General features: G+C 42.7%; 1 protein-coding gene across 8 annotated transcripts in view; it reads right to left on the bottom strand.

The window, feature by feature from the left end:
- The window catches only part of MYO9A (myosin IXA), a 172,363-nt gene that overhangs the window by 37,004 nt on the left and 120,699 nt on the right, over window positions 1–14,660 (bottom strand). For all 8 annotated transcript variants that reach the window (XM_053954759.1, XM_053954763.1, XM_053954761.1 and 5 more), the window contains 5 exons: window positions 11,592–11,713; window positions 10,451–10,592; window positions 9,552–9,747; window positions 5,087–5,206; window positions 1,082–1,157 (listed from right to left, as the gene is read on the bottom strand). In XM_053954759.1, coding sequence (XP_053810734.1) covers window positions 1,082–1,157; window positions 5,087–5,206; window positions 9,552–9,747; window positions 10,451–10,592; window positions 11,592–11,713 — 656 coding nt within the window. The remainder of the gene's footprint in view (window positions 1–1,081; window positions 1,158–5,086; window positions 5,207–9,551; window positions 9,748–10,450; window positions 10,593–11,591; window positions 11,714–14,660) is intronic.

The following is a 14,660-nucleotide window of genomic DNA, read 5'->3' as shown; positions in this document are numbered from 1 at the left end:
GCAGACTAAGCCACTTTTCTTCCTCTAGAAAAAAAGGAACCATGTGTATCTAATTTTTCTTGTGGCCATTTGGCAGTAAGGCCATTAAAAACGAGCCTTCATAATATTCTTGAAGGACATTTAATTTTGTGTGGAAGGGAAGCCACTGAGATGCAAGGACTGATTTAATGGGCATGTTTCAGGAGACAGACTCAGACTCCTCTTGACTTGTTCTGGACTTCTCATTAACCTCAGAGCAGCCATAAAGACACACCTGGATATCTGCAGCTCCAAGCAGTGGTTGTAGGAGCTGAGGGTGTTCCTATCATTTCCTTCCCCAGCACACACCTGCTCAGAAGGAAGCAGAGAGGCACTGCACACCTTTAGAGGGGTATTGGGAAAATAAGACCTCCTGGGATGTGTGGAGGGATAGCACAAGAATAGCTGGAAAAAGGATCAGTGCCCAGACATGCCTTGGAAATGAAGACTTTGGCTTCACAAGCAAGCTAATTGTGGAATGGGGATGGAGAAGGCTTTGCAGAAGAGACACAGATCTGTATCTCAAGTGTAGACCTGAGTTTCATTCAGTAGTTGCTCAAATAGTCAGAAACTTCAAGGAAGGATATAAAAATGTACATAAAATATATAAAAATCAATCAATATTGAAGCAAATGTGCTTTTATCCCCCCTTGAAAGCAAGCATTTGGCAAAGTACCATCTCAAACTCCATAACTTCCAGGTTTTCCACATTCCAGGGTGCCTGATGGCATCACATGCTGTATGCAGTTCTGCACCCAAACCTGTCCTCCTTAAATGGCTATTTCCTTGATATTGGCACATTCATTAATTTTTTTAAAGCTTCTTATCCCCTCATACACCCACCACCACCAACTACTGCCTTTGACACAGGGAAGTTGCTTTTCCTGTCTGCTCTTTAGTCAGGAAAGGTGTTTAGATCCAATCACGGGGCAGAGAAAGAAGGAAGAGAAGATAAGATTGATAGGCAAGATGGGAAAAATGTCAATACAGTCATTTTTAGGTACAGACAGTGCTCTCCCATCCCAGATCCCTGGCCATGCCAAGGTAAAAGCAGGAGCCTTACCGTGGGCTCCTCTCGTTGATGGTGTTGACTCCCTGGAGGTCTGAGAGTGGTGTCCGCGGGCTCTTCCGAGTGATACCTGAAGCAGCACATGAGGAAGATGTTTCCAACTGGCTCATACCCAACAGACAATTAGCAGAGCCATCCCCACAGACAATTAGCAGAGCCATAGCTGAGGCCTGACTCTGGTGCGGAGCAGCACGGACATGTCCTGGCACATGCTGGGCACAGCTGGGTGCCAGGATGCCATCGCTCCCCAGTCCCACCTCCCTGCCAGAGTCATCACCCTTGTGAGTAACACTGTTTGCTCCAGCCTCTAATTCCTCTCCCACACACGCATGGGATGTTTTAGGGACATGCTGTCCCAGCTAGCAAACGGGATGAGGGAAGGAGATGATGGGGGCAAGCAGCCACTCATGTCCAAGAGATTCCCAAGCTTCCCACTGTGCATGGGATAACCCAGCTGCATGGGCAAAACACCTGGACATAATTAGAATGCTTGGAAAAATGGTCATTTATTCCTTAGACACTTCTTCTCTTCCTCCCTCCAAATATATGGACATGTGCAGCAAATAGGAAATGCTTTATATACTGTTTTATAAATGCTTGATTGCCTATTTAGCCTTTATCCATTGATACCTGGAATAATTTATTTATAATAAAATATATCTAAGAAAACAATATATTAAATAAAGTATCTAATTTGTATTCAGCCAAGGAAGCTGACACACATGGTTACAGTAGCAGCTGTTATCTTCCCTGAAGTGGAAATTTTTTGTAACCAAGCACTTAGGAAGACAGGAGACTATTGTTGTAGACAACAAAACACTTCAAGTCACCAAACCACAAAAATATAAAGGTCTGATAATGTGGAGTTTGACATGAAAACAGCTGAGCAATTTTATAACTGTCTCAAAATCACTGCTGTGAGACAGGAAAAATCACAGCTCTCACCTCAGCATGGGAAAAATGTGTTTTATTCTACCCTGAGACATCTACAATGGGAAAAAAGGGGAAAAAAAAGCTTTCTAAAAAGAAAAAAGTCTAAACTATGGTTTGTAGCAGGACAGGAGGAAGCAATGGCATATCCCCTCCTCCTTATATTTATAATTCCACTATTTCATGCAGCCCAGCTGCTGAGCTAAAAGGTGTCCTGGTGATTTTTTATTCTGAAAGTTGAACACAAAGTAAATATGCTGAGACCTGAGCTCATCCTGCTGTTCTGAGCCTGGAATTCCTGAGGAGATTAATTCCTACCAAAGAAATCCCTTTAACAGTTCATTTACTGCCCTCCTTGCCCTGTTAAGGTGTTGTAACAGCTCATCTTGAAGCTGAACACGAGAATCTGTTAATCTTGAATTGGGCAGGAGATCCCTGAAAAGGCTGATGGCCCACCTGGTCAAGTTTTTGCATCTAAAGGTGCCCAAATATTCTGGAAATGTCAACAAAAGAAAATTTGAGGGTGTGCTGTCCCTTTGTCTATCTTTGGAACCCTGCCTGTGCTGCAAGGCAGGGCCAACCAAATCGCTCCTGCTGAGAAAGTTTGGTATCTCCAGCACTGGAGGCTTTTGGAAAGAAAGGCAGGTAATGCATCTGAGTGCTTAACAATACCCAAGCTCAAAACTCTTTTCAATCCCTCTTTTTGCCATTTAAGCTATTTTTGGGGTACATTTCTTGTCCTAGGAATGTTCTTGTACCTCTTTCAAGACTGGCATTTCTGTGTCCAAAGTCCTGATCTAGAGCACAGAAACTCAACTGTAAACAGGGAAAAATTGGAATAACCAGGAATCTGCTTAAAATGTTGCATTAGTACTTTGTATAATTAGTTTTAGCCTAAGAAAGCACCTAATGTCTAGCTGGATCTACTTTTAATATAGATTAAATTAATATATTTTAATATGCCTGGGTACTCCCCCGGTAAGGCCCAGAAGGCTTTTCTTATCTAAAGGAGTCCATGAAAAATGGGATTTCACTGGTATTACCAAGATTTTTTTTAATGCCTATCCTTCTTTTTGGAGCAAAATTTGTCTTCCTACCCTTCTGTCAGGCTCAGACACAGCCTGATTTGGTTTACACTTCAGGCAGAAAATTATCCTGATTTTTGAAGCATATTCCCTTTCCTTCAGCAGGAACGTTTCGGAAAGACAGACTGATTTACCTAACAGATCTTTGCCATTGTTGAGAAGAGTTTTGGATAAGCCCTGTCTAGTCCCTATGGATGAATGTCAACCAGCAGACCTCCAGTCTTGAATCAGAGGCGTTTAAACCCAGTGCCTTGCTCTGGAGGAACTGGTGGTAACTAGGGAAGCAGCTGATGGCAAGGGAAGGGTGACCAGTTGGCTCCAGAAGCTGAATACCAGGGGACCTACAGGGAATCGCAATAAACTCATAAAACCAATTTGTTTTCTCTCTTTTTTCAGAACTAACTGCACAGTTCAAGACAAAGAGCTGACCTTGGTTCCTGTCTCAAGGTGATGTGGATGTAAAACTTGTGGGAAAAGCCGAGTCCCCAGGGCCAAGCTCGCCTGTGGGGCCCAAAACCTGATGGATTCTGAACCTGAACGTTCCACATTCTCCAAACCCACTTCAGCTTGCCAAGCCTGGGAGCCTGGGGAAGCAGGAGTACACCACGTGGGAAGATGGGAAGGATCTCTGAATGCAGAACAAGAATTACTTGTTTGCCTGGTCAGATGCCAATTCACAAACTGGCGATGTTCTTCTTGGACCCACTAGTTGGATTTAACCTAAGAGATCCCAAATTGTGTGGACTTGTCTATATTAGTGAGGTTTTGAAGTGTTGAGCTCAACAATGAGCTCAACTTCCTGCTTCCCACTAAATTAAAGCTCTAAGTATCTCTTGAGTTGTATGAATTTCCTTTTTCCCACCTAAGGAACTGCAAACTAAACCCCCCAAAATCTCCCATATTGCTGATTCAACTTTAAAATTAAATTGGTTCATTAATTGCAAGTAAAATTACCCTGCTGATAACTATCTTCCTTTCCAATGGTTTCTTAGTAGTATCAGTAAGGTCACTAGGCACAACATCTCTTAATAAAATCTAAAGTCAAGTAAAATTTAGTATCACGCATTCATGTTTTCCTATAGCAGTGTTGGGAACTTGTAGGGGAAAATAATGTAGTTAAATTAAGAATGAAAGCCTAAAATTAAGACCTAAACCACCACTGCTCCCCCAACCCCACATGCTGCAGGAAGCACAGATATCTGACAGAAGGTTTCTAACAGGAAAACCATATTTATGAAGATTTAACATGCACCTACTGTACTTACTGTGCTCAGCTCTACAGAAAAAAAGATGGTTTCCACTTACACCTAAATTTCATGAAGTTTAAGCAAGTTGGGCTGAGGCTTTGCCCATGCAGAGCAGCTCTATTTCTGTCAACTTCAACAAGCAACATGAATGAAGAGAATAATGGTAGGAAAATAATATGTCTAAACATGAGAGCACCAAATATCTATTTAAATATAAAAATAAAATAGAGTAGTGCAGGCAAGAGTGTCCATGTTGTCATGCAGGATGAGTTTATTACATGACAGAGGAGTGAAGACGAAGAAATGGAGACCAAGTGCATCATTCCATAAAATAACATTGACAATGCCTCTGTTTTAAGTAAAAGCCCTGGGAGACAATAGTTTCACAAGCTAAAGATATTTCTGAAGTCCAATGAAATCCAAATTAAGTTGAATTCCAGCTGCACCAGCTTTGTATCAGGAATATTCTTTATTAATGTCAGTGAGTAAACGGGAAAATTGCCAACAAAACAATTTTTGCAAGCTCTCAAGAGATATGGGTTTGCTTTTAATTTGACTATTCCAACTCTGCCTAATCATTTCCCAGTAGGTTCAAAACTGCTCTGAAGCAGCTGGTTTGATCATGGAGGGCTCCTCAGGTGCTGGTTTTTCATCCTTTCTACATGGAATGCACCTGGTTTCCATTTCTGGACGTGTGAGTGTGGTATCAGAGGGGAGGGCGGGTGGTGGAGCCTTACTGTACTTCTCCTCCTTGCACCTCTGCAGGATCTCTAAGCTCCTCTGATGAACTGGGTGGTGGAGAAAGCTAAAACTATCCACACTTTTCAAAACCGCACATGGCACTGCATCATCATGCCCTTGGGAAGCAAAATAAAAACAAACAAAAAAAAAATGGAGAGAAGAGAAAGATTTTATAAGCAGAAGTCAGGAGAGGGGAAGGAACAAGCCCAAAGGAGCTCGAGGGTCACAGGTTTTTGTGCTTGACACAATTTAACTGTGGTTTCCTCCGCACGGCACTGTGGCATAGAAGCAATGGGCTGGACCATGTCCCAGTCCCAATTATAATCCTCATTAGACAGAGCATAAACACTTAATAATCACTCCAAGATTATTTGGGCAAAAAGAGGATTATTAGATAAATCTTTACTTTTATTAACTTATTTTAAAAATCCTTTCTGTGCCTCTGCCCAGTGTTGTCTGCAAATCCCTGTCCAGATGCTCCATGACAGAACCACCTGGAATTCGCATCATGCATCCCAGTTTTGCTCAGATTTTGGCAACTAAAAGGAAAAACGTAAATTGTTTGCATTAAGCACCATTTCAATATTCCCTGAGGGCAGAGAACACAGAGTCTGGAGTTTGGCAGGATAGGTTTGAGTTGGAAGAAACCATCAGTGTGTAGCCAAGAGGACTTCTGATGGCCCAACTGTGAGCACAGAGTGGAGGAGAAGTGACAATGTGCTGAACACACAGTGTCTCTCTGTCATTGCTGGCTAAGTCCAGGATGTGCCACACTCCCAGCAAGGCGTGGGGAAGTCACCGTGGAGTCACTTTGTGCCAGCATCTATGGGAGCATTTCATATCAACACGTAAAACCATCGGACAGGATTGATCTGAATTTTCCACAGGAACACTGTCAAGGGGTGCCCTCCTCACCTTAACACCAGTGAGACCTCAAACACCAAGCTTTTGATTGCTGTCACCTTTATTTGGCAAGTACAGCCTTTTTTATTGATTATTTTGAGGACAGTGGTTTTTTTTGTGATCAGCTTTAGGAATATATCTGCAGAAGCCAGTGGGATTATTTTTAAGCAGGAATTACTCAAGGAGCAACCCTTGTTGGCCAAATCCAATTGCTGAGCCCATTAAGGACAGGCACAACCTCAAGACCACAAAACCTTCATCAGAGCAAGGATTTAGGTCCAGCAAAACCAAGGCTCTGCAGCCTAGTTTGTATGAATAGCACCATTAAGTTTTTGCCACTAATTAGAGGGTTTCACATAATCAATGTGTATTGATGACAGCAAAAAAAGTCAATCAGCCAATTTTATTTCCTAAAAAGCTTGACAGTGTTCCTTTAATCCAAGTTCACAAACAAATCCAGTTCTAACATGCAGTTCTATTGGACCATTTCAATCCTCATTGATAAACTTAGTAATAAAAATAATTAAAAATCAAATTATTGAAGAGTTCCACCCTTCAGCTTAAGTGCAGCTCGCCCGATCCTGGCATCTTTCATTCGAGCAGCGTTGGCAGCACCCTAAGAAGCATCACACAACAGAAACACAAAGGTACCAAAGAAAATTCACAGTGACAACACTTTGCTGCTCTTCATCTTCAAGTTAACAAGGACAATCACACAACTACCAAAAGCTGCACTAGGAGAGTATCAGGAGCACAAAAAAAGAAGAGTCCCCAAAGCCAGCAAGAAAAAAATGCTGATTATCCTTCCAGAAACATCTGCTTGGCATGGAGGAGGACAACCAAAAGGATGATGTGGGAAAGGAAGCAAAGCAAAATTTCGCAGAGTTGCTTAGATGTAAGCCAGGGATTTTTTTTTGAAAAACCCTGTTGGGTATTGCAAGCATAAAAGCATGAGAGATCCAGTTGGGGTTCAGACAAAGAATGCGAAGAACCTTTAATTAAAAGAAGTAAGTTTTGGATATTTCCCTGCTCCCTCACTTTATGTGCCTGACAGATGGGGAAAGGACTTCAGACACCAAAAATGGGCAGCTCGTCTTGAAAAAACATTTGTACAAATAATAATATCTGTGCAAATCACATACTAAGTGTGTGCATGTGGATGACTGTGTGAGAGAGGCTTTTCTTACTCTTTCTTACTTTTCTTACATCATTTTGTTAGCAGCTCCACTCTCTTGGCATGCAGATGCTCTAATCAGGCTAATTAAAGCCATCAAATTTTGATAAAAAACAAAATAAACCTCGAACATGTGCTGCCTTTGGTTCTCTGCTTCTATCTATCAAGATGGGAGAATTTGAGTGATACTTTGATAACTCACAAATGTTTTCTGCCATAAAGGCAAAGCATCAATTTGGGGCTTTTCTGCATTATTTTGGAGAAGGGAAGGGAATTCCAGCACCTGGCAGTGGATGTATCATATTACGCCAGCCCGTCGCACTGTCCTGACACTGGCTCAGCCTTCTGCCCATGTCTACCTTTTCCACAGCAAACTGCTTTGGTAACAGGATTTTGGAGGAGGACGATGGAACAGGGGATGGGTGTAAGGTCACACCAGCAAATACACACAATTAAACCCTGCTACTGATCTCACCTTGCTAAGTGTGACCTGGGCAAAGTCAGAATCCCAGAACGGTTTTGAGTTGGAAAGGACCTTAAAAACCATCCAGTCCTACCCCCTGCCACAGGCAGCGACACCTTCCACTACAGGTTGCTCCAAGGCCTGTCCAGCCTGGATGGTCATGCTTGGACATGGTGGGCAGCTCTCCAAAGAGGGCAAGGACAGTGATCCCAGCTCTGTCAAAGCTTATAGGTTAAGTTTTTCCCACAGATAAGGTGTATACCTCAGCATGGAATTTAGATTTAGGTAATCACCTCCCAGTAGTGTTGCCTGTATAATGGAGAGTTTTTCCCAATTTGTTGCACATAAAAGTTCAGGCTATAAATGATCTGAGGCTTGTTGGTAAGTTTAAGACAAACCTTATCTGGCTTTCTGAGGGGTTTGTTTTTCCTTTGACTCAAAACCCAGAGGGTACAAAGCACAATGCCATTTGAATACAGGCTAAAGGACATGGACAGATAATGGAGCAGCATCATGAAAAGGTTTAGAAATTCAGCCGTCATCAGGTATTAGTTAACTGTGGTATGGAAAGAGAAGGCAATACAAGAATTGAGTCTCAGAATTGTCTCAAGACCTCCTGGTCTCATCCAGTTATACATATATATCTATAATCATATCTATATATTGATACAGATATATACAGGAAGAGAGATTTAAGCAAGTTACTGCTACAAACTCTGGACTGAAAAGCGGGAGTGAGGAGACAAGCACAGCAGTGTGCAGGACCAGTTGCCAGAGACACAGAAAGCGAAGCAGGGCTTGAAATCAGCTCTTACTTCCTGAGACTGAATGATTTTTTCTTATCTTCTGGATTACCTCATTTGAGTTCAATCTGGGGTTTATGCAAGATGAAAATGCAAAGATGGATTTTGGAAGCCATTCCTTTGGAGTGGCCTTTCTCCCAAAGCCAAACATCTTTGCCATCTCTCTCTTTGGTTACTCTGTCCAAAAACACTGCCTAGATGTGCCAGACAGACCCAGGCTCATGAGAGTCAGCTCTTCTCTTACGCCGCATCCGGGAGGTGTCAGAGGAAGAACCTCAAGACCTGAAAGCTGATTTTTTGCCTCCTGTTCTTCTTGGGATTTGCTCCCAAGAAAAAGATTCTTTCGGCTTGAACCTCTCTATGATCCTTGTCCCAGGCTCCCTCACTCTCCACCATGCAAACCTCACTGATTACAAAGTAACTCATGGTGCGGCTCTGCCTTTAATTTTAACCCAGCTGACATTTTCCCTGTTGAGGCTCTAATTCCATCACGGATTTCAAGCCCTCTTGTGCCCAGAAATGAACAGCAATAGCTTGTACCCGTCTTTGCAAAATTGCTTTATGCTGAGAAATGGTCTAAAAGCACAGCCAGGTCTTGCCTGCCACAGCATGATGATGCACCATCACTTTCCTTTAATTTAATGCCCCTGTGATCCGTGGTTCTGGATGACTGCAAAGCCATGAATTTTGCTAGACAAGAGACATGCTCTCCTGCAGCTGAAAGGGTGAACAGCTTGGAAAATCATAGGAAGATTTATTGACTTTTTTTGTTTCCAGATGTAACTAACAGTTCAAGAATTATTACAAAAATAATTTGTCTTCTTTGCTGGATAATTTGCATGCCTCTGTTTGAATAACTTGTGTTTTTCTATCCATGCATCCTACAAAAATAAAATATTAAAGCAGCAGTAAAATGAAAATATTTCCTTATGATACATTGAAATCCAAATGTACCTTTAAATGTGACTTCTGAAAAAAATCTACCTGTTAATTCAGCAAATTTTCTAATATATTCAAAACTCCTTATAAGTCAGGCTACTTAAAACAGGGTAATAACACATTAGACCCAAATTGCTGCTGAAAAACAGGCTCCAAGACCAGGTGATGGACACACGTACCAGTTTTCTTCTCCACGTATCGTTTTCCAGCCTCCCTAAATGCAACCATGGCCCTGAAAAAGGCCCTCAGGACGGCCCAGCGGAAAACAGCCACGGGATCAATCCCGATCATCCCACAGATAAAGGCGTTCTTGCTGCTCCGCAGGAGAGCCACGATGTCTGGGCGCATGTGATCTGTGTTCTTCTCCCGGAAATCCTAGGGAAGGAGAAGGAGGAGGAAAGAGGAAAATAAACAATATCCACATGATACTTTAGGTACTCTGGACCAGCACAGTTATTGAATCCTGTTTCTTTTTTCTCTCCTGCTCCCATATTTGATACCTCTTTATGATCATCATCTCTGATGCTTATAATGTGCATTTATTGCCTCTCAAACATGATGAGAGATTTGCAGCTGCAAATGCCGAAGCTATTTCTCACACAGGAGGAATGGCTTATCTGGTCACTGGAATTCCTTCTGCTAATAACTGGTATGAATAGAAATGGGGTCAACTTTGGAATCATTTACATGGGATTCTGGAAAGTATCTGTAGCAGTGGGATGTGGAGACCTAAGCACACATAACCTGTAATAAAAGTGGCTAATGAGGAGGAAAACACTGGGTTTTCTACACAAACCAAATCCAGAAAGGCTACCAGACACCCAATTTCAACTCGTTGTTGGGGTGTAGCACTGAACTCATTGCGTTTCCCTAAAGTCTTCCCAAAATGCCCATGTGAAGGAGAACAGGAAGACCCTGTCCCTACTACCTTTTCATTTCCCCAAACACTTCTCTCCTGACCCTCCCATCTTCTTGGGCCAAGTCCTCTCCAAAACATCTTTGTGAAGCCTCTGGGGCTTTCCTTCCCAATCCCAGATTTAGATGAAAGCAACTGCTGGGGAACAGCTGTGTGACAGACCTTGACTCCGTACTTCACTTTGCCTGCGTAGTGTTTGATGATGAAAGCTGGCTCCATCACTGCTGGGAATTCAATGTAGGAGTTCCCTTCATGTTGACGCTTGAATTTGTCCAGCAGTGTCTGGTTTGTGGCTTGAGGAAAACTGAGTGGAGAGAATTGAAAGGAAGAAGCTGCAAACCTAACAGGAAAACTTCCACTTCTTTCATGTCCATGAAAGGGAAAACAGAGACATTCTGAACTTCCACTTGTGAGTAGAGAAAGCCAACCCTCCATCCTCAAACTTCATGGAAATCTGCAGCATGGGGATATATTTCACACCTTTACCCAATTTAAGTTGTTTTCTCCCAGTACAATATCACTGAGAGAGCATCACTGCTGGTCTCTTGTCAATGAGACAAGAAGTGGGGGAGAAAGTTGCAAGGCAAATGGTGGGAGAAGACCTCGTGCCCCTGGCCACATGGATCTGAGATGACCTCAGCAAAACCACCTGGCCTTTCTGTGCCTTTCAAATGGAGGGAACTGGCACGAGCATGTGATGGGAGAACTGTCCTGCTCCAAAGTTTCCACACCAAGGCAGCCCCAGAAGCCACACGTTCCCCCAAGAACTTCTCCCGAGACAGATGGATGCAACCAAGGATGCAAATCTGAGCTAAGTCCCTGATGCCCATGAAACCCTGTGGAAATGCAGCCCCTATGGACAAGTGCCCTCACTTGACTCTGGTTCAATTTTTACCAGTAAATTGATAAATCCACCTTATATCTCAATAACAGCACCTACACATCCTGCTTTGACTCACACACTTGGGTTCAGCACCTTCACATTGTCACACCTTAAGAGACAGGGAAAGTAATGAAGAAAGAAGCAAAGGAAACTTTTTCCCTTTCCTTGAATGGAAGAAATTCTTGAAAGTAATTTTAATTATTATTTTTTAAGGCTTTTTGCTCAGCTGGCTGATTGTCCACTCTGTGTGTTGCCACCTCAAAAACAACACTAGAAACACCAATCAGCCCAGTGATCTATTAACACCTTTCTGGGAAATTTTTTTTTTTTTTTTTTTTTTTTTTTTCAGAAAACTGAAGGATAAACATATTTTAACTGAAAAACAAATCTCATTTCCAAAGCCAGCATTTTCCTACTCACTTGCTTTCCTCATCCAGCAGATGGAGCAGCCCTGTTGGCTTCTTGCTGATCAGGTTGATGCAGCTGGAGTTGTCTATGTAGTCAATGTTGTGCCAGCTAATTCCTTCTGCTCTATATTCCTCCTAAAAAAAAAAAAAAACCCCACAGATGACATAATGATGATTTGGTGCAAGCAAAAAATAAAAGAGAAAGTCAAAGGTTTTGTGGAAACTGATACACCGTTTACCAAAACAGACATCTCTCCTGTAAATATTCCAGAGATGCTTTCTGTGATTAAAAAAAAAAAAAAAAAAAAAAGAAAAAAAAAAGATAAAGAACCTCTGGAACAATCTGAAACAAAGCAAACTAACAGAGCATTTCCCAATTTCAGATGCACCAGATGTTTGTTTGGACACAGGGTGGCTGTGTGAGAGTCGAAGCCTGCTAAGGATGTCCAACATGTGCAGACTCCCCCTTTCCTTTTCCTGGATTCACAGCACAGTTTGGGCTGGAAGAGACCTTAAAGCTCTTCTCTTTCCACCCCCTGCCATGGGCAGCAACAACTTCCACGAGCCCAGGTTGCTCCAAGCCTCATCCAACCTGGCCTTGAACACTTCCAGGGATGGGGCAGCCACATCTAACCCTGCCTTCTGGCAGTGGGAAGCCATTCCCTCGTGTCCTGTCACGCCATCCCTTGTCCCCAGTCCCTCTCCAGCTCTTCTGGAGTCCCTTCAGGCGCTGGCAGGGACTCTAAGGTCTCCCTGGAGCCTTCTCTTATCCAAGTGAACACCCCCAGCTCTCCCAGGCTGGCTCCAGAGCAGAGGGACTCCAGCCCTCGGAGCATCTCCATGGCCTCCTCTGGATTCTCTCCAGCAGCTCTATATCATTCTGGTGTTGGATCCCAGGGTTGAGGCAGCTCTGCAGGTGGGGTCTCACCTGCGTGGGGCAGAAGGACAGATTCTCCTGCTTCTCATGCTTTGGGATCTGGGGGGTTTTGGGGTTCCCAGCGCGTGTGGCTGGGGCGTGTGGAACTTCCCACCCATCAAAGTGTCACACAGTTTGCACCAATTAATATTTAGTATCCAGTTGCTGGAAGGAAATTGTGGTACAACATATTAATTACACAGAAAAAGCAGTAAACCTCCCTTTCCTGCTTCCCTAGGCTCTGCTCTTCCATATCTGCCACTATTAATGACCAGTGCTGTATGTGCTAATGAAGAGACCTTCAGTTATACAAAGCCACCGCTTTGTATGGTGGCCAGCAGAACCACCACCCTCTACCGTAAACGTGAAGATCTGCCTCCAAATTCAAGCTGAGGCAAAAAAAGCTATTCATTTTCCACCAAAATAGTTCCAACCCTTGCTCTCATATAAAGGTTATCTCCTCTGAGATATACTTGCAACTGGATTACTTCAAGAAGTCTTACGCAGAATATTTTAGGGCATCTAAATGAAAGCAGAGTTTTAAAATCATAATTTTTATCATATTTTTGAAGACTTGTGACTCGCTGTCTAAACAGAGATATTGAACCATGCACCTTACTGCACATGTTGGACAAAGTCCTCCTGATCCAGCTGCCTTTTTACTTCTATATCACAGGACATTTTGATGGCAGAATTGAAGGTAAAAAAGAAGCAGGTTTCAAAATCCTAATATGATGCATCTTTCTAATAATAATAAGATTCATTATTATTGATGCCTCTGCCTTTATTCTTAATATGAGCAAACAACTTTAAAAAAGTATGTACAATCTCATCCAAAATTAACATGAACTGCAGAGATATTCTTAGAAATAAAGAGTCGGAAGAGCTTTGAGACATTTCACAAGGAAATTTTTGCTAAAACAACCCCTAGAAGGAATTCAGTATTGGAGACATTGTATAATCTTACAACAACAGTACAGACAAATACAGATGTGTGCTGCCTTAGAAGGAGTTTTTAATATCCCTAAAGCCTTTGGGATTCAAAATATACAACATCCCATTGGGGGAAAAATCCTGAAAATAAGGAATGACTCCGCATCATGAATTTTGTTTTCTCCTTTTATTTTTTAATCTTTTACTTTCAGTTCTTGCCGAGCAACCAGGACACAGCAGAATCTCACAACAACATTCTCAGGGCCCTGCTGAATTACAGGCAATCAAAAATCACAGATTTGATTAAACCTCGTGGCATTTTGCAACCCAGGAAAAAGCTTCTATCCAGCAATCGCAGGCTGCGTATTTTGGAGCAGGCATGGCTGCTCCTGAGGGATTTCCCTGAGAGTCAATGGGAGTCAGCATCATCCATCAACTGCCTGCTTCCAACAGCCCTTAATGGAGTGCAGGGTCCATTAGGCCCAGCTTTGCCAGCTCAAGACTGGTCAGGAGCATGCAGAGAGCAATAAAACCTTGGTGTGATGAGCCAAGAGCAGCATTTTTCAGTGCTGACAGGCGGGTGTTACCAGACTTATATATCTATTATAATGACTCTTTGTTGAAGTACTTGTTGGGGGGCTTTACATTTTTTGCCCCCCCCAAAAAAACCATAAATCATGTAGAGTTTTACATCTCCATACATCTAAGCTGAGAAACCATCGCTCTGCTCTAGAAGACCTCCAGATATTCATAATTCCACATGGGACATTCAGCAGCTGCACAGCAAATGTGCTGTGAAACTCCTCTGGCCACACTAAAAACTTAAACTGCTGCTGAGATCAGTGCAAAAGCACTACTGATCAGCAATGCCAGATATGGAGTTTTTTTTAAATAGTCTAGTAACCGACCAAAAAAATACCAGAGTTCAAGGTCTCTACTTCTCTGGGCTCATTTTCAGCTGTTCCACAGACCTGATGGTCAGTCATCAGGTCCCTCCTGGCCTCGTTTCCTTCAGCTGCAGGATTTTGGCTAATTCTCCCTCCTCTGCTACTTTTTTCTCTGGGCTGGATCAGAAACCCTCACTCCCAGGCTCTGGGGTTCTTCCCTCCCTTCCATCCCCAGTTCCTGTTCTGGCCAAATGAGAAGGATTCAAGTCCTCAACAAACAACCTTTTCCACAATAATTCAGAGATTTACTCTCATTTCAAGACAGGCAGCAGGAACTATTCCAGAG

This window comes from Vidua chalybeata, chromosome 13 (assembly GCF_026979565.1).
Source record: "Vidua chalybeata isolate OUT-0048 chromosome 13, bVidCha1 merged haplotype, whole genome shotgun sequence".
Taxonomy (NCBI): Eukaryota; Metazoa; Chordata; class Aves; order Passeriformes; family Viduidae; genus Vidua; species Vidua chalybeata.
The sequence above is the reverse complement of the archived record's forward strand: the minus strand, read 5'-3'. Positions and strand labels throughout refer to the sequence as shown.